The sequence below is a fragment of the Delphinapterus leucas genome, chromosome 5 (genome assembly GCF_059928025.1).
Source record: "Delphinapterus leucas isolate spDelLeu-1000000601 "Yukka" chromosome 5, BTC_Dleu_Yukka2, whole genome shotgun sequence".
NCBI lineage: Eukaryota > Metazoa > Chordata > Mammalia > Artiodactyla > Monodontidae > Delphinapterus > Delphinapterus leucas.
The window spans coordinates 66,872,222-66,897,716 of NC_143133.1; the positions used below are offsets into that span (position 1 = coordinate 66,872,222).

The window sequence follows — 25,495 nt, forward strand, 5'->3', positions numbered from 1 at the left end:
TTTTTTTCACTTGGTCATGCTTGTTACAGTTTTCATTATTTGTTGATTGAATGTTATCTAACTCTCAAGGCAGGGATCATGCCTATTACATTCACCTGCATAGATCCAGCAACTTTTTGACATATAGTAGGTGCCCAATAAATATTGTTAAATGAATAAATGATGGTAAGAATACCTCTGAAGGAAAAGAAGGAAATGCTTGCTCAAGGGGGCGATGCTAGACTGGCAAAGCAATTACAATGTAGGGAATAATAAACTGCTACCGGGAAAAGGTGGCAAGTGGAGTAGTTGGAAAGTGCTACATTCACATTGAGCAGCTGGGAACAAATTGTAAACAAAATGAGAGTGGAGGGTGTTGAGAACAGCGTTGGTAATGTTTTACTGGCGACGACTAGAAATTTTGTTATTTCAAGAAAGAGGGATTCTGTATGTGCTTAAAATACACTGTGTTGAACTATAGCTATTTTGTCTAAGCATTATGTTACCAATGGAAGGTATGGGACATAATTTTATATATCTTTATATTTGCTATAGCCGCCAGCTGTGTCTTACTCTTGGGTGGCACTCAATAGATGATCGTGGGATACTCATTGCCTGAATGAAAAATGAATTACAAAGATTTATCCACTGAAAAGAAAAGCTTAATTTTTTATTTTAGCTTAAGACAGGCGTGTGAATTATAAATATCTAGGGCATATTATACATCAGGGCACATATCTTCTTACACTAGCATATACTTCCTTTTACTTGTAGCCCAATGCAGTGGTCGTGGCTGTGAGTTTCTCTGTGATTCTGACAAGCTCAGCATATGACAAGATTGCTGGCGCCGTCCAGGTAGCAGGTGGGAAGAGAGATAGCATGGACAGGACACTGTCTCTCAACTGCCTTGGCCCACAAATGACACGTCACTTTTGCTCACATCCCCTCGGCAAAAGCTAAGCATTTGCTTCCTCTCCCTTAAATGCAAGAGGCTGAGCAATGTAGTTATGTGTGCATCAGAGCATCTCACCTTCATACACACTGGAAGACATTTCACAAAGTTACTAACATCTCTAGTGACGTTAGTTGTGACTTTTATTTTCAACTTTAAGCTGTTAAGTATTTTCTGAAGTAAGTATAAATTGAGTTTATAATCAGGTGAAGACTTATAAAGATAAAAAAAGCTTGAAACTCAGCATGAGAGCCAGCTGAGTATCCTCCCTCTGGAGTTTCAGACAGGTTGGGGCACTTACTATGGTATAAGTTCCAATATGTCCTTGTATCTTAGGAGCTTCTTCAGGTGCTTGCCAAAGTGACAGAAAATCCACTGAGCACAGCGTAAGGAGGACCCTTCTCTATGCATGGGTGATTTGGATATGATATTTATCAATGTGATCACCTGGATTACTTTGGCTGATCTGGCTGGCTTGGAGGATTTTCCATTCTTCCCTCGCTGTTCCATGTTTCCTTTCCAAAACCTTTCCCTTTGTCAAAGAGAGGAGTGTTTTCTACTAGCAAAAGTGGGAAAGCAACAAAAGAAAAGATATTCCTTGTTATAACCTGTTAAAAAGCTATTCTTCAGTAAAACTACTTGTGCACGAAGATGAAGGTGTAGATTGAAAATTCATCGTATACAATATGGATGAAGGCTAACTGATGATTTAATAAGAGCTAATATTGATAGCTCTATGCAGACATGTAATATGTTCACTGCCCTTTTTAAAGAGCATGAAAGACAGAAGGAATAAGCACTGTGAGAAGACTATGACACCTCCCATCCTACACATTTGATTCCATATTTTATCCCTGGTCTCCATTCTGAGCTGTTAGAGGTATTTCTGCTGCTAAGATCCTTTTCAACACTCACCACTGGCTTCAAAGTCCAAGTCTTTCATTTCCTTGCCCCATACTTATTTTCTGTTTCATTGCATGCTACTTTCTTGCACTTGTCTTGCTAAAGCCTCCACCATGGCTATTTAATATTTAAAGGCTGGGATCACTTTGCAGGTTTTAGTTTAAAGGTAACCATAGCACACACACACACATTCATTATTAATAGCAGAGATGCACTGTAAGTTCTTGGGAATCTTCTTTCGTTTTGATGTTAGTTTCATATGAGTGCTGCTGTCACTAGAATTAAGCTCTGGTATTGCTATATGGAAAGTGGACTAATGCAGTAACCAGGGAACCAGAATTATGTGAACAGCTTATTATGTGGATGGGACCATGCTAAAAAGGGAGATGAAGCCAGAAAATGACAGGTCACGGAAAGTCCGGTTTCGGATCGCGTCATCTCACAGTGGGCGAGTTCTGAAGGAGGTATATGAAGATGGGCGACCGGCAGGCTCTCTGGATTCTGAATGTGCCAGTATCTGTGGCATAGATGGACTCAGTGAGTCTGATGGACAGCAGAATGGCCACATAGGATCGGAAGGGGACGAGCAGGAGAATGACCAGGATAACTTGCTGGTGTTAGCAAGGGCTGCCAGCGAGAAGGGGTTTGGTACAAGAAGAGTCAACATTTTAAGCAAAAATGGCACAGTCAGAGGTGTTAAATATAAAGTCAGTGCTGGACAAGCTCTATTTAACAATTTGACCAAAGTATTAGAGGTAAGTCACTGTACTTTGTCCTTCCTGATCTTTGTTTCTGATTCACCATCTCAACACCTCTCTGTTCTCCAGTTTAAAGCAAACCTCTCTTATTCGTGATTCCTACATACTTCATGAGTCACTTCTACATCTAGGATATTGTCTCAACAGCCGTTGATTAAAAATAAGGTCATATGCTTAGCAAACTAGATTGACCTCTCAAAGCCAAATTCCTAACATTTAAGTAGTCGTCTTCTAGGGCGTAATGACTAAAACAATATATCTGTTTCTTAGCCAAGGAAGGGAAGAAGACAAACTGTAGTCTTCAAAGCATTTGAGCAAAGCTTAGGAGTTAATTTCTGGTTAATCATCCTTAAGATACCAGTTTAGCATTTATCATCACTTGTATAGATATTTAAACCAGAAAAGGCTGAGTACTGCATTCAGTGGAGTTGGATTCAGCTGGAATGTTACGTAGATATAAAGGCTTCCTCCCATTCCTGGGGAGGTTGCAGATTTCATCTGAGGTGCATTTCTCCATTAATTTGCTTAAGAACTCTAGAGCAGCACTTGAAAAAGTTATTCTATAAATGTACAGATTGAGATCCAGATTTTATAGTAAAAAATTAGCCCTTAAGATATGATAGATTCTGCGCAATAATGTAGGAATGTATTATTCAGGTCCTGGGCCTTTGACAGTGATCTTATGTTAAGTTTTTGAAATTGCCTGGAAGCATTGGTGAAATGATTTTCTGTTAAAAACAGGCATCATTATTTCAGGAATGGAATTCATAATCACTACCATTAAGATAGCAAGCCAGTATTTTTCATTGTAATACCATTTTATATTATTCTCAATATTTAAATAAAATGATCTCTTGTGATGAATTATTCAATGCCTTGACATTATATAACAACACGGGAGTAGTGGGGATTTTAACCAAAGACACTTATTTTTCATTTAAAGGAAGTATTTGGAAAAGTCACATCATGAGGATTTAGAAAAGAAATCAAAGGATAAAAACAGTTAAAAGCAAAGGTTTTTTTCATTTATAGAATTTACCCGTGAAGGATTTCACAGATTAGGGGAGAGGGTTGAGAACCAAAAATCAGAAACTGATGACTAAGTTTTACTAGGTTGGAAGCAATCCTGTGTGGGTTTCTAGTCATTAGGTTGAGTTCATCTTAGTGGCCTCTGTGTTTCACCCAGTGCAGAAATTGTTATTGCTAAAGTGTAGACCAAGACTCTGTAACAATTGTTTAAAAATGTTTGCATTCTTGCGATTAATTTAGCTTGTCATGATTTCAATTGCTGTATGATTTGGAGGATTATTTACAAAACTGCTGTACCAATTTTAGTACTTAGATTTGAACTTGTTGTTCAAATCTCTCAAGAAACCTATCATTTATGAGTAAATATCTTAAATCTTCAAAACCTATGAGAGAAGAACTTTTCCACCCTATGGCTTTATCCTGATAGTGCTATAAATTCACAAGGAGGAAATAGAAGAACTTCCAAAGTCCAAGTTTAGTACTAGATTAGGTTACAATATTTACTTATATTTTTATGCATAATTCCATCCCACCCTTTTTTGGAGAAAAAAATCTGTCATTTTCTAGTAATTTAACCTCATTCCATTTACCCCATGCTTTAAGAAAACAATAATGGTTCCTAGCAGAGGTCCCTCAAAGTCTGATATTTAATCAGTTTCTTTTGGTCATTCTTTTTTTTAAAATAATTATACAGTAATCAGCACATTGTAGGTATTCACAGATTTGGGCCATCGTCGTTAGTGTTCATCATCATTATCATTGCCATCATTGTCATGGGAATACTCTCCCATCTCTCCAGGATAAAATGTTAAAGGAGCTCCTACCTTGAATCAGGCTGCCAGCTACACTATTCTAAGGGGCTCCATTCACATCACTGTGTGAGCAGCGCCGCTTGGAGTTGTGCAGTGCAATCTACACAGCGTTATGCTGAGAGCTGACTTGGATACTTGCTGCTTGCTACGAGATGTGTATGTCATAACGGATGGCAAATATCTTAGGCATATGTCTTAGGATGACTGAGTAGGTCACACCAACAGGCATCTCACAGTACAGTAGCAGAGAATCCCCAGGGGGGTAAAAGCAGAAGTTACCATTCAATTACTCCCCTAAGTGTGATATAGGGGCCAGATGTGACCCTTCCCTGGATCTCTGTATATTTTCCGAATTCCTTGGAAAGTAAGCAGCAAACTTAACTAGATGTAACTGTAATGTAGCAATTTCTCTCAGTGAGGAGAAGTGAGGAGAAGTGAGGAGTCAGGAGTCATATCTTGGATATTTGATTAAGGTTCCAATGCACAGCCCATCTTATTGAAGAAAGGAACTGTGATTGAAGAAACAGTCAAGTTTTTCTTCCCTTTTTAGGTTATACAATCTTAAAGCACTCAATCTGAAACTTGAGAGGGAGCCCTAAATACAAATAATATCTTTCAAAGGCCCTGTAAATCACTTTGCTTCCTCTCTATTAGTTTTCCATTATGTTATTGCTGTCTCATAAAACATTGGCATGTGCTTTGCAAAAATTTCAACTGTGCAGAGAATAATTATTGAAATTATTTGCTCCAAACGTTTACACTTCTTAGCAGCACTTATTTAGAAAGTTGTCTGTAAAAGGGACATTAGAACAAATTTTCATTTCGTTTGTCAGTTAATTTACCCTATAGAATTCTGGGTAATTGAGAATGTACAGTATTAATCAAGGTTTTGAAGGGTACTGATGGGCCAGGAGAGAAAAGGTCACCTGGATGATCAGGTGGCCCTTATAGACTGTGGTTCGTTGGTGAATCACTCAAGAGCGTGGAGCTGGTCTTAGTTATGGCTTTTCAGATGCCTGATTTTTTCATTTTTCTCAGAGATGACAAGAATGTAATGCTTAAGAGAGGCCAATTTGGAAATCTGAAAACCTAGACTCTAGTCATGGCCTGGAAATGGGCATGTATTAGAAGCTGTTTAGGTTGTTCTTACATACAGTAAAGAGAATTATTGACCTAGATGTAAAAGGAAATTTTAATAAAAAATATTCCTTAGTGTTCAATGTTTAATGAGGAAAATGAAGGAGATATGTATTGATCTATGATTTTTTTTTCTGATCAGGGTAGATCACCAGGAGGGTATTTCCTGAGCCAAAGATAAATACAGGTATACTGATAGGCATGTTTCCTATTGGTATCCTAATTTACCCATCACTAGTTTGTTTAGAAACAGGCCCAGAAATCTTACCATTATTCTCTGATATAGGTGTTCTTTTTTAGTTCTCTTTAAGAAATTGTGCTGTAATGATGTTTCTATCTGATAATAATTTTACCCATTATTTGAAAATTTTAGAGATTTTTTTATTTTAAAAAATTATTCCTTTTTATCTCATGCAAGACAAGTTGCAAAACGACTGCATAGCTCATAGCTCTCCACCCAGTTCACATGATTGAATTTGAGATACACCTTGCTCTTAGCTGCAACATTATTTCCAAAGTCTCTTAGGGTGGGTCAATGATACAGACAATTAAGGTCATTAATTTTTTCTAATTTATTTTTACGAGATTACATTTCAGATGGTAATCTTTTCTTGACCTTATCCTCAAACTTTGTAAGCATACTCTGTTAGAATCACGTACTATAATTTCCATAATTTTAGTTCCCTCTCTTTCTACAAATTTAACATTACTGTATTAGAGAAAAATAGATGCAAAGAAGGAAGGTAATTACAGCACATACCATAATTTGCTGGCTCCTTTCTAAGAACTCGAATTAGACATTAACCTCCATCTGTGTATGTACATGCACACCTCTGGCCATGTGCTCATATTTATGAACATTCTAACATTTCAAGACAAATAAAATAAAAATAATAATGCACTTGCAGAACAATTTACATTATGCAAATGGTTTTACAGACATTATTTTACTTAATTGTACCCCAAATTTTGTGAAATAAACAGGATATTATTATGATGATGATGTCTGTTTTAAAATAACTGAATATCAGGGAAATTAATTGTTTGGCCCAAAGCTAGAATTCTGCCTTTTGCTGTTTTGGCTTTGTTCGTTTTTAAAAGTATAATGCTCTGTGCTCTATAAAATTCCCAACTTTCCCTTTTGAAATGTTATAATAATAACAAACATGAAGATTTACAAGACTAAATATATCATATTATGGTATTATCTGGTCTTTTGAAACTTCAACATTTGGTTAGCAGATTTCGAAATCTGTCATTTATTGAATGTTCAGTCTTCACCTAGGGGAGGTTTTTCTGCAGTTAAATAGCTTCTATCCAGTTTTAAATTACACTTTTAAAATTTATCAAAACATCATTTCTATAACATCATTTGATTGAATTGTCATGAGATTGGAGGAGTTGAGACTGCAGGGGGATGGCTAGGTTCACTCAAGGAAGACAGCTGCTCAGCTTTGCTCACTGACCTTAGCATGCAGCCATTAATCTGTATTAACAGAAGTTTCAGGTCATACTTCTTATCCATCTCTGGTTCACTGAATCTAGCTTTGGTAATAAGATAATATTCCAGAAAAAAGGAAGCGATACTCTTGACTCTTTAGTCCCAGTGGTTTATGTGGACCACTCTGGAAAAACGACAGCAAGAATGATAGTAAACACTGCTTAAGCACTTCCTGAATGCCAGGCACTGTTCTCATTATTTATGTGCATTGACATATTTATTCCTCATAGCAACTCTATAAGGTAGTATCATTATTAATCAGTTAATTACAATTTGAGCTCTTTTCTGTATATGAAACATTAAGTTGTAGGATTTAAAATCACATTTATCCAGGGAAATTCTTATGCAATAGTCTATCAAAGCAAGCATCTACTAATGGAATATTGCCTTCTTAGCTTAGTAGGCAAGAAATTCTAGGATTTTTTGATACAATTTCAAACAATGCAGAAAGCTACATTAAGAAATTAGGTGACGTCATCCAAGAAGCAGAAAAAAAGCACCAAAAAATAAGTTGGTACTACTGCTGTATTATTTGTGTACAATTAAAGAATTGTTGTAAACTACAGAGTACTGTGACCACCTTCCACATACCATCACTTTGCTACTCTTTATCACAGCATTTGACATTGATACTAATTAGGACCTCAATAAATATTCTTACTTTGAGTTAATGAATTCAGTGACATTCTCTTAGTGGTTATTTCCTTCTTTTCCATCTCTTTATCTTTGGAGATTTCCTGTATTGAATAGGAATAGAGTTTGCATGGTGAAGTATTGGTAGCTTGTTCCAATCAATTATTTCTGATGTGAGTTATCTTTAATATTCATTCAATCATTTATTTAATAACCATTTACTGCATATCTATTATGGAGCAGGCACTATGCTAGATAAGGTGAGGAATAAAACCCAATTCCAGCCTTCATGGAATATTCAGTAGTGTATAATGAATGGTTGTGTAAAGTGATTCCTGGAAGAATTCAGATACCACACTTGACTTTGTTTCCCATCTCTAGAGAATTCCCCTCCTCTGTTTTCTTGTTGGCCTATCATAGCCTCTGCCACCCATTTTTCACTTCTCCAATGCTTGTATTTTTCTCGGTTTTAGTCTTTCTCTTGTTAGACCATCATTATGTTAGATTCCTTTCTTCAGCCTCTCTTGCTTTCTTTCTAATGTTGTTCTGATCTGGGCCCAAGAACTGAAAGGTAATCTGTTCCCAAGATTACCTACAAGTCCCCTAAAGTCAGGAATGGTGACTCTGACCATTAGCACTCACTTATCCAAGTCTTGTGAATCTTATTAAAATTTTCTCTCCTTAGTGCAAGAAATATCTAAATTGGAATATATCTCATTTTCGTCAACTTATCAGAATCCTTGTATCATCATGACATTTAAATTTGTGGAAGCTTTGTTTTAATTGCTTGAAGATAAATCCCATGAATCTATCTTAATTCTGACTTTAGAACAACATGCTGAGCAAACCCACAGATTCCACAAGATGACTTGAAACAACTTAATGAACTCTACTGGCAGACCATGATTACCACATAATTAGGGAATTAGCACCCAAAGTTTCCAAACTTCGTGAAAACAGTATAAGAGTAGGACTAGACAAATATCCTCTGGCCGGCCTATTCATGCTTGTAGATTTCTGATCATTCTCCTAAATCCAGTATTCTGAATATTGTATAAAGCAATATAAACATTTAATAGTCTATAAATTGACACACTATAAAAAATATATCAATCCCTCAATCATTATTGCCTGGAAGGAATTTTCAAAATGATACACAGAATAAAATACCATCCAAAAATTTTTGGTTAAGGAAATTTTATTTATGTGTACAAATCTATTCAACTAAGAATTTGGATCTCTTTGCTTAATTTTATTTTTCTAATAATTCATTATCTCACCTAACTGCTGACAAATTTTTTTTTAACATCTTTATGGGAGTATAATTGCTTTAAAATGTTGTGTTAGTTGCTGCTGTATAACAAAGTGAATCAGGTATATGTATACATATATATCCCCATATCTCCTCCCTCTTGCGTCTCCCTCCCACCCTCTCTATCTCACCCCTCTACGTGGTCACAAAGCACAGAGCTGATCTCCCCGTGCTATGCAGTTGCTTCCCACTAGCTATCTATTTTACATTTGGTAGTGTATATATGTCCATGCCACTCTCTCACTTCATCCCAGCTTACACTTCCCCTCCCCATGTCCTCAAGTCCATTCTCTACGTCTGCATCATTATTCCTGTCCTGACCCTAGGTTCTTCAGAACCTTTTTTTTTTTTTTTAGATTCCACATCTATGGGTTAGTATATGGTCTTTGTTTTTCTCTTTCTGACTTACTTCACACTGTATGACAGTCTCTAGGTCCATCCACCTCATTACAAATAATTCAATTTCGCTTCTTTTTATGGCTGAGTAATATTCCATTGTATATATGTGCCACTTCTTCTTTATCCATTCATCTGTTGATGGACACTTAGGTTGCTTCCATGTCCTGACTATTATAAATAGTGTTTCAGTGAACATTGTGGTAGATGACTCTTTTTGAATTATGGTTTTCTCAGGGTATATGCCCAGTAGTGGGATTGCTGGGTCGTATGGTAGTTCTATTTTTAGTTTTTTAAGGAACCTCCATATTGTTCTTCATAGTGGCTGTATCAATTTACATTCCCACCAACAGTGCAAGAGGGTTCCTTTCCTCCACACCCTCTCCAGCATTTATTGTTTGTAGACTTTTTGATGATGGCCATTCTGACTGGTGTGAGGTGGCACATCATTGTAGTTTTGATTTACATTTCTCTAATGATTAGTGATGTTGAGCATCCTTTTGTGTGTTTCTTGGCAACCTGTATATTTTCTTTGGAGAAATGTCTATTTAGGTCTTCTGCCCATTTTTGGATTGGGTTGTTTGTTTTTTGGATATTGAGCTGCATGAGCTGCTTGTATATTTTAGAGATTAATCCTTTGTCAGTTGCTTCGTTTGCAAATATATTCTCCCATTCTGAGGCTTGTCTTTTCGTCTTGTTTATGTTTTCCTTTGCTGTGCAAAAGCTTTTAAGTTTCATTGGGTCCCATTTGTTTATTTTTGTTTTTATTTCCATTTCTCTAGGAGGTGGGTCAAAAGGGATCTTGCTGTGATTTATGTCATAGAGTGTTCTGCCTGTTTTCCTCTAAGAGTTTTATAGTGTCTGGCCTTACATTTAGGTCTTTAATCCATTTTGAGTTTATTTTTGTGTATGGTGTTAGAGAGTGTTCTAATTTCATTCTTTTCCATGTAGCTGTCCAGTTCTCCCAGCACCACTTACTGAAGACGCTATCTTTTCTCCGTTGTATACTTTTGCCTCCTTTATCAAAGATAAGGTGACCATATGTGTGTGGGTTTATCTCTGCACTTTCTATCCTGTTCCATTGGTCTGTATTTCTGTTTTTGTGCCAGTAACATACTGTCTTGATTACTGTAGCTTTGTAGTACAGTCTGAAGACTGGGAGCCTGATTCCTCCAGCTCCGTTTTTCTTTCTGAAGATTGCTTTGGCTATTCAGGGTCTTTTGTGTTTCCATACAAATTGTGAAATTTTTTGTTCTAGTTCTGTGAAAAATGCCATTGGTAGTTTGATAGAGATTGCATTGAATCTGTAGATTGCTTTGGGTAGTATAGTCATTTTCACAATATTGATTCTTCCAATCGAAGAACATGGTATATCTGTCCTGCTGTTTGTGTCATCTTTAATTTCTTTCAATAGTGTGTTATCGTATTCTGCATACAGGCCTTTTATCTCCTTAGGTAGGTTTATTCCTAGGTATTTTATTCTTTTTCTTGCAGTAGTAAATGGGAGTGTTTCCTTAACTTCTCTATCAGATTTTTCATCATTAGTGTATAGGAATGCAAGAGTTTTCTGTGCATTGATTTTGTATCCTGCTACTTTGCCAAATTCATTGATTAGCTCTAATAGTTTTCTGATAGTGTCTTTAGGATTCTCTATGTATAGGGTAATGTCATCTGCAAGCAACGACAGCTTTACTTCTTCTTTTCCAATTTGTATTCCTTTTATTTATTTTTCATCTCTGATTGCTGTGGCTAACACTTCCAAAACTATGATGAATAACAGTGGTGAGATTGGGCAACCTTGTCTTGTTCCTGATCTTAGTGGAAATGGTTTCAGTTTTTCACCATTGAGAATGATGTTGGCTGTGGGTTTGTCATATATGGCCTTTATTATGTTGAGGTAAGTTCCCTCTATGCCTACTTTCTGGAGGGCTTTTATCATAAATGGTGTTGAATTTTGTTGAAAGCTTTTTCTGCATCTATTTAGGTGATCATATAGTTTTTCTCCTTCAGTTTGTTAATATGGTGTATCACATTGATTGATTTGCATGTATTGAAGAATCCTTGCATTCCTGGGATAAACCCCACTTGATCATGGTGTATGATCCCGTTAATGTGCTGTTGGATTCTATTTGCTAGTATTTTGTTGAGGATTTTTGCATCTATGTTCATCAGTGATATTGGGCTGTAGGGTTCTTTCTTTGTGACATGTCTGGTTTTGGTATCAGGGTGATGGTGGCCTCGTAGGATGAGTTTGGGAGTGTTCCTCCCTCTGCTATATTTTGGAAGAGTTTGAGAAGGATAGATGTTAACTCTTCTCTAAATGTTTGATAGAATTTGCCTGTGAAGCCATCTGGTCCTGGGCTTTTGTTTTTTGGAAGATTTTTAATCACAGTTTCAATTTCAGTGCTTGTGACTTGTCTGTTTATATTTTCTATTCCTTCCTGGTTCAGTCATGGAAGGATGTGCTTTTCTAAGAATTTGTCCATTTCTTCCAGGTTGTCCATTTTATTGGCATATAGTTGCTTGTAGTAATCTCTCATGATTCTTTGTATTTCTGCAGTGTCAGTTGTTACTTCTCCTTTTTCATTTCTAATTCTATTGATTTGAGTCTTCTTACTTTTTTTCTTGATGAGTGTGGCCAGTGGTTTATCAATTTTGTTTATCTTCTCAAAGAACCAGGTTTTAATTTTATTGATCTTTGCTATCATTTCCTTCTTTTGTTTTTCATTTATTTCTGATCTGATCTTTATGATTTCTTTCCTTTTCCTAACTTTGAGGTTTTCTTATTCTTCTTTCTCTGATTGCTTTAAGTGTAAGGTTAGGTTGTTTATTTGAGATGTTTCTTGTTTCTTGAGGTAAGATTGTATTGCTATGAAATTACCTCTTAGAATTGCTTTTGCTGCATCCCATAGGTTTTGGGTCATTGTGTTTTCATTGCCATTTGTTTCTAGGTATTTTTTGATTTCCTCTTTGATTTCTTCAGTGATCTCTTGGTTATTTAATAGCAAAATGTTTAGCTTCAATGCGTTTGTATTTTTTACAGATTTTTTTTCCTGTAATTGATATCTAGTCTCATAGCGTTGTGGTCAGAAAAGATACTTGATATGGTTTCAATTTTCTTAAATTTACCAAGGCTTGATTTGTGACCCAAGATATGATCTATCCTGGAGAATGTTCCATGAGCACTTGAGAAGAATGTGCATTCTGTTGTTTTCGGGTGGAGTGTCCAATAATATCAATTAAGTCCATCTCGTTTAATGCATCATTTAAAGCTTGTGTTTCCTTATTTATTTTCATTTGGGATGTCTGTCCATTGGTGAGAGTGGGGTGTTAAAGTCCTCTACTATGATTGTGTTACTGTCAATTTCCTCTTTTATGGCTGTTAGCATTTGCCTGTGTATTGAGGTGCTCCTATGTTAGGTGCATAAATATTTACAATTGTTATATCTTCTTGTTGGATTAATCCCTTAATCATTATATACTGTCCTTCTTTGTCTCCTGTAATAGTCTTTATTTTAAAGTCTATTTTGTCTGATATGAGAATTGCTACTCCAGCTTTCTTTTGATTTCCATTTGCATGGAATATCTTTTTCCATCCCCTCACTTTCACTCTGTATGTGTCCCTAGGTCTGAATTGTGTCTCTTGTAGACAGCATATATACGGGTCTTGTTTTTGTGTCATTCAGCCAGTCTGTCTTTTGTTTGGAGCATTTAATCCATTTACATTTAAGGTAGTTATCGATATGTATGTTCCTATTACCATTTTCTTTGTTGTTTTGGGTTTGTTATTGTAGGTCTTTTCCTTCTCTTGTGTTTCCTGCCTGGAGAAGTTCCTTAAGCATTTGTTGTAATGCTGGTTTGGTGGTGCTGGATTCTCTTAGGTGTTGCTTGTCTGTAAAAATTTTAATTTCTCTGTTGAATCTGAATGAGATCCTTGCTGGGTAGAGTAATCTTGGTTGTAGGTTTTTGCCTTTCATCATGTTAAATATGTCCTGCCACTCCCTTCTGGCTTGCAGAGTTTCTGCTGAAAGATCAGCTGTTAACCTTATGGGGATTCCCTTGTATGTTATTTGTTGCTTTTCCCTTGCTGCTTTTAATATTTGTTCTTTGTATTTAATTTTTGATAGTTTGATTAATATGTGTTTTGGCATGTTTCTCCTTGGATGGGACTCTCTGTGCTTCCTGTAGTTGACTATTTCCTTTCCCATATTAGGGAAGTTTTCAATTATAATCTCTTCAAATATTTTTTCAGTCCCTTTTTTTCTCTTCTTTTCTGAGACCCTTAGAATTCGAATGTTGGTGTGCTTAATGTGTCCCAGAGGTCTCTGAGACTGTCCTCAGTTCTTTTCATTCTTTTTTCTTTATTCTGCTCTGCAGTAGTTATTTCCACTATTTTATCTTCCAGGTCACTTATCCGTTCTTCTGCCTCAGTTATTCTGCTATTTATTCCTTCTAGAGAGTTTTAAATTTCATTTATTGTGTTGTTCATCATTGTTTGTTTGCTCTTTAGTTCCTCTAGGTCCTTGTTAAACGTTTCTTGTATTTTCTCCATTCTATTTCCAAGATTTTGGATCATGTTTACTATCAGTACTCTGAATTCTTTTTCAGGTAGACTGTGTATTACCTCTTCATTTGTTTGGTCTAGTGGGTTTTTACCTTCTTCCTTTATCTACTGTGTATTTCTCTGTCTTCTCATTTTGCTTAACTTACTGTGTTTGGGGTCTCCTTTTCGCAGGCTGCAGGTTTGTAGTTCCCAGTGTTTTTGGTGTCTGTCCCCAGTGGCTAAGGTTGGCTCAGTGGGTTGTGTAGGCTTCCTGGTGCAGGGGACTGTTGCCTGTGTTCTGGTGGATGAGGCTGGATCTTGTCTTTCTGGTGAGCAGGACTATGTCCGGTGGTGTGTTTTGGGGTGTCTGTGAACTTATTATGATTTTAAACAGCCTCTCTGCTAATGGGTGGGGTTGTGTTCCTGTGTTGCTAGCTGTTTGGCATAGGGTGTCCAGCACTGTAGCTTGCTGGTCGTTGAGTGGAGCTGGGTCTTAGCATTGAGATGGAGATCTCTGGGAGACCATTTGCCATTTGATATTACATGGGGCTGGGAGGTCTCTGGCGGACCAATGTCCTGAACTCAGCTCTCCCACCTCAGAGACTCAGGCCTGACACCCAGCCAGTGCACCAAGACCCTGTCAGCCACATGGCTCAGAAGAAAAGGAAGAAAAAAAAAGGAAAGAAAGAAAATAGTAAAATAAAGTTATTAAAATGAAAAAAAATTATTAAAAATAAAAAAGTAATAAGAAAAAGCACGAAGAGAGCAACCAAACCAAAAAACAAATCCACCAATGATAAAAAGCACTAAAAACTATACAAAAAAACCAAGAAAAAACCCCCAAACAAACAAACAGAGAAAGAATGGACAGACAGAACCCTAGGACAAATGATAATGTCAAAGACAAAATCACACAAAGAAGCATACACATACACACTCACTAAAAGAGAAAATGGAAAGAAAATTATATATATATATATATATAATTTTAAAAAGAAGAGAGCAGCCAGATCAATAAACAAATCTACCAGTGATAATAAGCTCTAAATACTAAACTAAGCTAAACATAAAACCAGAAACAAATTAGATGCAGAAAGCAAACCCTAAATCTACAGTTGCTTCCAAAGTCCACCACCTCAATTTTGGGATTTTTCGTTGTCTATTCAGGTATTCCAGAGATGCAGGGTACATTAAATTGATTGTGGAGATTTAATCCGCTGCTTCTGAGGCTGCTTGGAGAGATTTCCCTTTCTCTTCTCACAGCTCCTGGGGTTCAGCTTTGGATTTGGACCCACCTCTGCATGTAGGTCGCCTGAGGGCATCTGTTCTCTCCTCAAACAGGATGGAGTTAAAGTAGCAGCTGATTAGGGGGCTCTGCCTCACTCATGCTGGGGAGAGGGACGCGTATGGAATGCGGGGGCGAGCCTGCTGCGGCAGAGGCCGTCGTGACGTTGCTACAGCCTGAGATGCGCCATTTGTCCTCCCAGGAAGTTGGCCCTGGATCACAGGACCCTGGCAGTGGCGGGCTGCACAGTCTCCCGGGAAGGGAGGTGTGGGTAGTGACCTGTGCTTGCACACAGGCTTCTGGTGGCTGCAGCAGCAACCTTAGCGTCTCCTGCCTGTCTCTGGCGTCTGCTCTGATTGCCACAGCTCACGCGCATCTCTGGAACTCGGTTAGGCAGTGCTCTGAATCCCCTCTCCTTGCGTACCCCAAAACAATGGTCTCTTTCCTCTTAGGCAGGTCCAGAGTTTTTTCTGTACTCCCTCCCAGCTAGCTGTGGTGCACCAGCTTCCTTCAGGCTGTGTTCACGTAGCCAACCCCAGTCCTCTCCCTGGGATTCGATGGAAGCCCGAGCCTCAGCTACCAGCCCCCACCCGCCCCAGCGGGTGAGCAGACAAGCCTCTTGGGCTGGTGAGTGCTGGTCGGCACCGATCCTCTGTGCGGGAGTCTCTCCACTTTGCCCTCTACACCCCTGTTGCTGCGCTCTCCTCCGTGGCTCCGAAGCTTCCCCTCTCTGCCACCTGCAGTCTCTGCCCGCGAAGGGGCTTCCTAGTGTGTGGAAACTTCTCCTCCTTCACAGCTCCCTCCCAGAGGTGCAGGTCCTGTCCCTATTCTTTTGTCTTTGTTTTTTCTTTTTTTGTGTGTGCCCTATCCAGGTACGTGGGGAGTTTCTTGCCCTTGGGAAGTCTGAGGTCTTCTGCCAGCCTTTAGTAGGTGTTCTATAGGAGTTTTTCCACATGTAGATGTATTTTTGATGTATTTGTGGGGAGGAAGGTGATCTCCACGTCTTACTCCTCTGCCATCTTGAAGGTTCCCCCTGACAAATTATTTATGTCTTAGAACCTTTCATTAGGAGGGAAGAAGTAGATGTAATCTTTGTCCATGTAACTCTCCCCTATAGTTAATAGACCAAATTAGAGAAGTATTCCTTATTTTATTGATTCTTAAACAACAAAATTAGGCCATGAAAGAATTAAGTTGCTCCTTTATGTATCTTTTATGTAACTAATGATATGGAAATTAAATATCTTTATTATATGAAAACTCTGAAAGCTTGACTAGTCCACAGGTGGATAGAGGAACAAAAGCCAAGGTATTGATTTGCAAGAGACAGTCTGTGTTAGAAGAGTAGGCGCTGGGGAATTATGCTCTAACAGGTCCGTAGAAACAGAATAGGGAGAAGTCACAGTCCCAAACCAGTGGAGACTAAATGAGGGTCATCTTAGGAAGGGGAGAAGAGGTGGATGCGCTATGACCTTAGAGGAAGTCAGTGGGTCTAGAGGTTGGGGGATGGGGCTTCATGGATTCGAACTGGGTCAGCATGGAGAAGCTGCAGGCAAGCCTGCTTACGGGGGCCCTAGAAGCAGCCCATGCTGGCAGAGCAGCTCTCCTCACCTGCATGGTGCCTTTGGTGTAGAGCCAGGTTCACATGTCCCCTTATGGCTGCCTCCTAAGCACCTTCCTTTGACAGCTATCAGCACATTGCTTATGGAGCATCTGGCAAAAGTGATGTCCTCTCATGTCCCAAGATTCTGGGTGCAGTCCCCTGCACCAAACGGTCCCAAGTAAATACTCCCCTTTTCAATAATACAGGACTCATACTTTTCCTCTGAAATGAAAAGCAGGGCTTTTGGCATCCAGATTAGTCATGCTGGTTATGTGAAAAATAAAGCCTGCAGTATCGATATTTAGGAAGGACTGAACAATGATAATTACCTAGTGTATTAGTTTCCTGTTGCTGTTGAAACAAATTGCTACAAACTTAGTGGTTTAAAACAACACAAGTTTATTGCTTTGCAGTTCTAGAGGTCAGAAGTCTGAAATGAGTCTTAGGGAGCTAAAATCAAGGTTTCAGCTGGGCTATGTTCCTTCTGGAGGCTTTAGGGGAGAATCCATTCCTTACCTTTTCCAGCTTCTGGAGGCTCACATTCCTTGGCTCGTGTGATGTCTGCTTCCACTGTTACATCTCTTTTCTAGCTCTTCCACTTCCCTTTTTCTCTTATAAAGATATTTATGATTACATTGTGCTCTCCTGAGTAATCCAGGCTAATCTTTTTATCTTAAGATCCTTAACATAGTCACTCTGCAAAATCTCTTTTGCCATTTAAGGTAATGTATTCACAGATTGTGGGGATTAGGGCATGTCCATTTTGGGGTGGCTATTAGTCTGCCTAGCACACTTCGTAGGTGTGGTAAGTTTATTTTGTCTATGAGAAAACTAGGGCTTTGATTAAATTAATCAAAGATTAAATTATTGGCTGTTTTTTCCCTTTCCCTGTAGTACACTGACACACTTCTGCCATGGCTACCTGAGGACAGGAGTGACTTTAGTCTGGCCACATGACTCCCATTGGACAATGGGATGGTAACAGATGTAGCACATGCAGAGGCTTGAAATATGCTTGCATTTTGGGGTTTGCCCCTTGCATTGGTGATGGCAGCATCACCAAAAGAAGGACATGCTACAGAAGTCTGGCTGGTCCTAGAAGAGTGAGAGACACAAAGAACAGACCTGGACCCAACAAGAGCTTGAAGCCAAGCCCTGCAGAGCTTAGCCTCGATCCTAGATTGTTAGTCCCCACTCAGACTCATGAGCAAGCAATAAGTGCTTGTGGTTGTATTCCACTCAGTTTGGGGTGGTCTTTTAAGCTGCAGAAGCAAACTGGTCCAAGCTCACGGATATTGAGTACCTTCGTCAAAGTCACAGGATGGTAAGTGTTATAACTACCAGAACGTTTGACTCCAGAGATTGAGCTCTTATCCACTGAGCAGCTAGCGTCCAGCCTTTAATCAGATGCCTGAATTTTCTCTATAATATTTCTGCCAAGAAGACCGTATCTTTTTGACTCACTTAATCATCTCTTCTCAATGAAAAGATTCATGAAGTTTAAGCTTTCGGTCCCATAAAACATGTATTTTTGATTTAATGTGATACTGTTTTGTTAGTGTCCTTTCTGTATATATGTACAAGACTCTACATTCAACAGAATATAATTTTATTGTGTTAGTCCAGGCTGTTGAAACCCTTTTGGACTCTGGTGTTATACCACCCCCCCATACTTCAGTACCTTACTGAGTCAGCAGAACACAGTTTTGAGCATGGCACATTATCAGCATGGAGTAATATCAAGTGGGTGAAGAAATAAATTTAAAGAACATTAAGAATCCTTAATGAAGTGGCAAGTGTATTTTAGTAAGTATTAGGAACCAATAACATTAAACTAGTAGTCAATCTAATATGAAAAGAAGAGAGAGACAAATGATGTATAAGTGTTTGTGACATAGACTATGTCAGCCTTAGAGGACTCCATGGGTTTCCTCTTATTACGTTCTGTAAAAATGATCCTTGTATGTAACTCGTATAGTGCCAGAAACTTTTTATCAGTAGGGGAGTCATGTGTCCTGAAGAGGTCCTGCATCCTAATTCCTACAATCTGAGGGCAGTAACTATGATCTCTGGGAAGGAGACAGCTTGTAGTCATGGCACAACCTTGCATGTTTGAATCAATTGAATTAATACTCAGCAGTACTGGGCTTCTAGAGTCCTGAAGCTTCAAGCACAGTTCAGATGCAGCAGTAGGGGCCTGCAGGCTGGAGTTTGCTTCTCTGAGTGCCTGGTGCTTTTACCTGTAAAAAAGTATTAGGAAATCTGAGAGTTCCCTGGTGGTCCAGTGATTAAGACTGTGCCTTCTAATGCAGGGCGTGTGGGTTTGATCCCTCCATTAATGGGTAAGAGTACTATTCTCTGGAGGGAGATGGCCTGGTTCCTGATGCAAAGTCTGAATATCCTAGGCGGGTATTCTAGGGAAATTTACTTAATTTTTGTAAACCCTAGTTCCCTCATCAGTTAAGTGGGGGTAATGATAGTGACTAGTTCTTGTGAAATAAATGAACTGTTGTGTATAAAGCATCTTATACAATGCCTGGCACATTGTAAGAGTTCAATAAAGCTGTTACTATTTTTATTATCCATCCAACAAACTGTGCGTCAATCGTTGTTAAGTACTCTGCTTGGCAATGAGGGCACAGATATGAATAAAGCATGATTTCTATCCTCAGAGGAACTAAATTCCTTCTCATGAGGAAGACAAACTCAGTTACTGTAAAATATGGTGAGTGCTCAGGAGCTTACAAAGGGATAGAGGCAGGGCATCTGACCCGATTCTGTAAGTCTCATAGCGATCCTGTTCCCCTCACATAATATCTTTTAAAAGACGCATAGGACTTCCTGGGCCACTCCTGAAAAGACGTCGTGGTACTGCAGGCTTTATTGGCTGCACTCACTTCCCTTCAGAGAATCTCAACTGCTGCCTCTAAACTTGGCTTAGCCTCTGCTACATAAACCTGTTTTCCTGAGGCCAGTGCCTCTGTTGCAGCTCCTGTCCTGGCTCTGGCGCCTACCTGGGCCTTTTGTCTTTGACTCTCTAGTTTTAACCTCCCGTGGCTGCTAGGCCACATGGTTACCAGCCTGGCTGCATACCTGTGAGCTCAGCCAGCCGCCCACATGCCTTGTGTCTGAGCATTCCTCTACAACACCTGTCATCCTGAAAGCTTGGCCTGCTCCTTCCGGGTAGAGGTGGACTCCATCTCTTCCTTAGTAGTAGCCTGGATTGACTTGTCATGCCTTTCAACACTAATCCAGGGAATTATTTGTATTTTTATGGGATGCACTCATCTATAAACCACAGAGTAGACTACTAGACATGGCTTAAAATACAGACGTTTATTATTATCAGTTCAGAGGAAGTTTAGAAAAGGCTGTTTGTTGCTGAGGTTGTTGGTTGGTTGGTAGGGTGATAAACATCCCAGTTCCTGTTGTGCTGCTCTGTCATCCTTGGCTTATTTGTGAAGTTCCCTCATGGATCCAAGATGGCTGCCAGGCCAGAGCCAAAAACGGAAAGGGAGGGGTGGCAAAAGAGAACGTTCTTTGTAGGTTTGCCTCTCCCATCAGAAAAGAAAAGAGAATTCCAGAAACGTCTCAGAAGCATTCTCTGACATTTAATGGCCAGAATAGGGTCTTATGGCCACTGTTTGCTTAATAGAAGACTGGGAATGTGAGGTCATGGCATTGCCTCTGTGGCAGAGGAGAGCTTGGAGCCTGGGGTTGGAAACAGCTGCTGGGTAAGCAAGCCACTGTGCCTGCCACACCATTATCCAAGAGCTTTGATGTGACTTAATTTTTATTTTATGCAATTTGACTCACATTGAACCATACAAAAGCATTTCAATAGTGATCTTATAGTATAATCTGTGTACATTTTTTTTTTTTGGCCTGTCTTGTTTTTTCCTGTCTTTCCAGGTTTACTTCTTTCTAATTTTTTTTTTTTCAGTATTCATTCCTTTGGATTTCTGGATGCCATCCTTGTTTTCTCAGGCCTAGAGCTTTTTACCGGATGGCTTTCATTATTCTAACACTAGAACTTCAGAAACCTCAAATGAAATGAGGGATGGTAAACAATTTATTATTAACTAATAGCAGTAAACGTGTAATTATATTAGTTATCTATTATATCTAGAGTAGGGTCTAATTGTGTAATTTTAAAAAGGTGCGTGCCACACTTGACCTAGGCTGAGCCATCTAAAACAGAAAAGAACTTCCCCCAAACAGTGTATATTGCTTTATTTTTTTCCCTCCTGCTTGCCTACATTAAATCAAAAACAAAATAAAATACAAAACACAGTGACTACGGAGTCACAGGGCTCCTTCCCACAGCTTCTTCCTCCACACCTGCCTCGGAAGCTGTCCCCTCTGGGCTCCGCAGGTAGTGAGGTGGAACTCATTTTCCATTTGAGGAGAACGATGATAAAGCAGCTCTCTGCGTGCAGAGCAGGGCAGACCCTCTCTCAGCAAGCCTCTTAGCAATGCTGTTCCAGCTTTCCTGATTCTGCTAGTCATAAACAAGGTTTAAAAAATTATTTAAAGGAATAGCATTAGGAATAAGAGCAACGCTTTTTGAATGCCTACACTGACAGAAATTAACTTAGGTACCTTGCTTATAAATACTGTTTCTTCGATCCTCACAGCAAATTTGCAAGGCGGATATTAATTTATTTTATATGATATAAACTGACAACATCCCAGTTCGATGAAAGAACAATGAAAAAACATTTGTCCCCCAATATTTTGACCTTCATTTTGATCTGCCATCTGAAATTTTTTTCCATTATTTTTCTTTCTCCAGAGAGCTCCTTTGTCCTTTTTTCTTTTAAACATTCTGTCTTTCCATTTATTTAGATCTCTTAAAATTTCTCTCATCAGCAAACTGTAGTTTTCAAAATATAAGTCCTGTATATGTTTTGTTAGATTTATAAGTACTTCATGTCCTTTGGAGTCATTATAAGGGGTATTGTTTTTTTTTATTGAAGTATAGTTAATTTACAATGTGGTGTTAATTTCTGCCATACAGTAAAGTGATTCAGTTATACATATGTATAGATTCTTGTTTTTCATATCCTTTTCCATTATGGTTTATCATAGGGTACTGAGTGTAGTTCTCTGTGCTATACAGTAGGACCCTGTGGTTCATCCATTCTATATAGAATAGCTTACATCTGCTCACCCCAGGCTCCCACTTCATCCCTCCCACAACCCTCTCCCCCTTGGCAACCACAAGTCTGTTCTCTATGTCCATGAGTCTGTTTCTGTTTCATAGATAGGTTCATTTGTGTCATATTTTAGATTCCACATAAAAGTGATATCATACGGTATTGATATTTGTCCTTCTCTTTCTGACTTACTTCATTTAATGTGATAATCTCTAGGTCTATCCATGTTGCTGCAAATGACATTATTTCATTCTTTTTTATGGTTGAGTAGTATTCCATTGTATATATGTACCACATTCTCTAACAGAGATACAGACGTAGAGAACAAACATATGGATACCAAGGGGGAAAGGGAGGGGTGGGATGAATTGGGAGATTGGGATTGATATGTATACACTATTGATACTGTGTATAAAATGGATAACTAATGAGAACCTACTGTATAGCACAGGGAACTCTACTCAGTGCTCTGTGGTGACCTAAATGGGAAGGAAATCCAAAAAAGAGGGGATATATGTGTACATATAGCTGATTCATTTTGCTGTACAGCAGAAACTAACACAACATTGTAAAGCAACTATACTCCAATAAAATTTTTTTTTAAAAAAGAAACATACACCCCTATGTTCATAGTACCACTATTCACATCAGCCAAGACGTGGAAACAAATGTCCATTAACAAATGAATGGATAAAGAGCTCTTTTGTCTTAAGTCAAGTTCCCTAGAAGGAGAACCTGAGATTGGATTCTTGTGACAAGTGATTTATTGAGGGAGTACTCTCAGCAGAAAAGGGCTGCAGGAAACATGTTAGGATGGCAAGAAAGCTAAGCAAAGAAGTGACCTTGGCTAGAGACCAGCTTCAGCCTGGATACTCGGAGTACAAATTGTACCATGGATTTGTTCCCATCTTGCAGGAAGGGGCTGCCTGTGTTAGTCTGTCTTTGGCCATTGGCAGTCTATGTGTGTGTGTTTATGTCTGTGTGTAACAAGGTATCATCCATTCTGCTGAGACATTTATCCAGAGAAGGGGGAAGCTGTGAGATTTTAGCAGCCAATATTCACAATGGCTGGGGGGTGGGTGAACCAACATTGTGGAGGGAGTGTGGAGCATACACAACAGTCTACCTCTTGCACTGTTCAGGTTTACTTGCTTCTCCCATAGAGTTTATTTCATCCAGGCACAGCCATGCCCCAGTTAGTGGGAGAGTTAGTGGGATAAATTATAGCCCGCACACTGCAGTTGGTCTCAAAGTGATTTTTGTTTTATCTGTCTCTTACTTTCCATTGTAGACCTCCTCCTCCTAGCTAACCCTTCTGCTTGTCGAGGTGTCTTGCATGGTTGGGTGACCCATATTCTCAGTCCCTGTGGATTCTGAGCCTCTGGTCACGATGCGCTTATCAGGCAGTGATTGCTATACTTGCCCATTTACATTTAAAATCAAGTAAGTACCAAGAGCGGCCTCTTAATACCAGACATATTTTTATCTGCCCCTAATATATAGTGGAAGTTTACCTCCTTGAGACAATCCGTGTTAGTTACCCCTGCCAGTGTGGTAGCTCCTTTTTATGCCACTTGGATCACTGTCATGACGAACCCAAGGGGACCATATGTCAACTATAGCTTTAATTTTTAGTGGGCCTCTTCCTGTGTTGCTTAGTGGAAGTATTCCCTTCTGGGAACACAAGAATTAGATTAATGATGCCTCAAATTGCAGGAATGGAAAACCCAATTCCCCAGGTGGGTCACTGGGAGTGATGGTGAATGGGATCATTCTTGCATCTCCCCATTGGTTCCTGGACCCATGAATTCTAGATATTGGCAGTATAGCACCGTATGATGACTATTGGGTAAAGGTATAATTGGCATCCCGAAGAATGACACCCTTTCCCACAAGGTGCCGTCAGCAAACTGATTCATCATCTCTGCCTTCAAGCTGCTGCTCTACAGCTGTGTCAGGTGGCAGGTCCTGGACGGTGGGGGACACGGTAGGGCCAGTGCTCCTTCTTATTCAAGTAGCTTACTTGAGCCCTCTGAAGCCACGTGAGCCTGATCTTAGGTAAATCACTTTCATTTTAAGATGAATTATTGCTAGATATACTTGACCTTATGACTTTGTGGATATGACAGTATATATTTACAAACTATACATCCAGAGTAGTTCTGATGGCCTGCAAGGGTGAATACTCAGTCTCTACCGGGGCCCTGGCCATGCCAGAAGCTGCTTTTCAAATATTGTAGTTTCTCCTGCATACAGCATGGTCTTGAGCCCGAACCCTAGGGGTTGCTTCTATGTCTTTCCTACTGAGGCTGGCCAGAGATTTGACATAGTGCGCTTCTCCACTACAGGTAACTCTAGTAACATGGGATCTGCTGGGTTGCATGAATCACACTTCAGGGCTGCTTGTACCTCGGCCTGCAGCTGTTGCAAAGCCCTTCTTTTTGTGAGCCCTACTCTAAGACTGGCAACCTTCTGTGCCACTTGATACATGGATGTGTGTCCTCTAACACCTGAACGGGTCCATCCAGCACTGTGCTTTTTACTTAGAGATAGAAGGTGCAAAATAGAATAATTTGTCATTTCCCTTTGAGGGGAAGTTCCAGCATGCCCCAGACCACCAGACTCATAAATAATTCACCAGGAGTTGCAAATTCTTGGGTCTTTGTGGGGTTTTTCTCCCACACTCTGGAGCAGATATGTCTTACCTCCAGGCATTTAGTATTCCTTGCTCATCAGGTCTTACTAAGATGAGTTATTAATACTGGTGGACCACTATGTGGTTCTGGGTAATGTCCATAATTGCCCTTCCTCCCTCCAGTCTCCTGGATGAAGGGAGTAATTCACTTCTGGATGAAGTCTGGATGAAGAGGCAGCTGAGAATGGTTAGCAGCCACCACCCATGACAACGGAGATAATGTACCAACCTGGTGAAGGGAAGGGAGGGGTGGGGACACACACCACAGCATCCACTACACCCTGGAAACATACAGTGATGTTATCTGGAGATAAGGGAGGAATGGTGCTGAGTGGGGAAGGGATCAAAATTCAGGATACTGGGATCTCTCACTAAAGCATTGCATTGAAAAGCAGTCCCGTTTTGATAGAAAGGAGATTTGTTGCGAGAGCTCTGAGTGGCCAGGGACCTTTTGCTGTGGGAAGTGGCAGTGGTGTGATGGGGAGAGGATTGTTAGTATTCATAAAATCTGCAAGTCAGTTGTCAAATCTTGGCAGTTCGAAATTGGCCATGGTGGGAGTGTTCCTAGCACGGAGATCCACAAATACTACACATTAGAGCTTTTTTTCTCTCCCCTGAAAGTAGTTTACAAGCAGATCATGGCTACTGAAAAGTTTTTTGAAAAAAATAGCAAAACAGGAGAAGGTGAAGAGCATGAGAGCCCCGAAAATCAAACTCTAACTAATTAATATTTTTTCCTGGAGCCAGAGCTAGTCCGTGCACAGTTTCCTTTTCCTAAAATGCAGTCAGAAAGTGCCA

The 25,495-nt window shown here is 39.4% G+C and overlaps 1 protein-coding gene across 1 annotated transcript in view; it reads left to right on the forward strand.

The window, feature by feature from the left end:
* The window catches only part of GRXCR1 (glutaredoxin and cysteine rich domain containing 1), a 173,047-nt gene that overhangs the window by 46,947 nt on the left and 100,605 nt on the right, over positions 1–25,495 (forward strand). Inside the window, exon 1 of the mRNA XM_089911863.1 lies at positions 1–2,589. This exon is cut by the window's left edge and continues 46,947 nt beyond it. Coding sequence (XP_089767989.1) covers positions 2,206–2,589 — 384 coding nt within the window. The 5' untranslated portion in view covers positions 1–2,205. The remainder of the gene's footprint in view (positions 2,590–25,495) is intronic.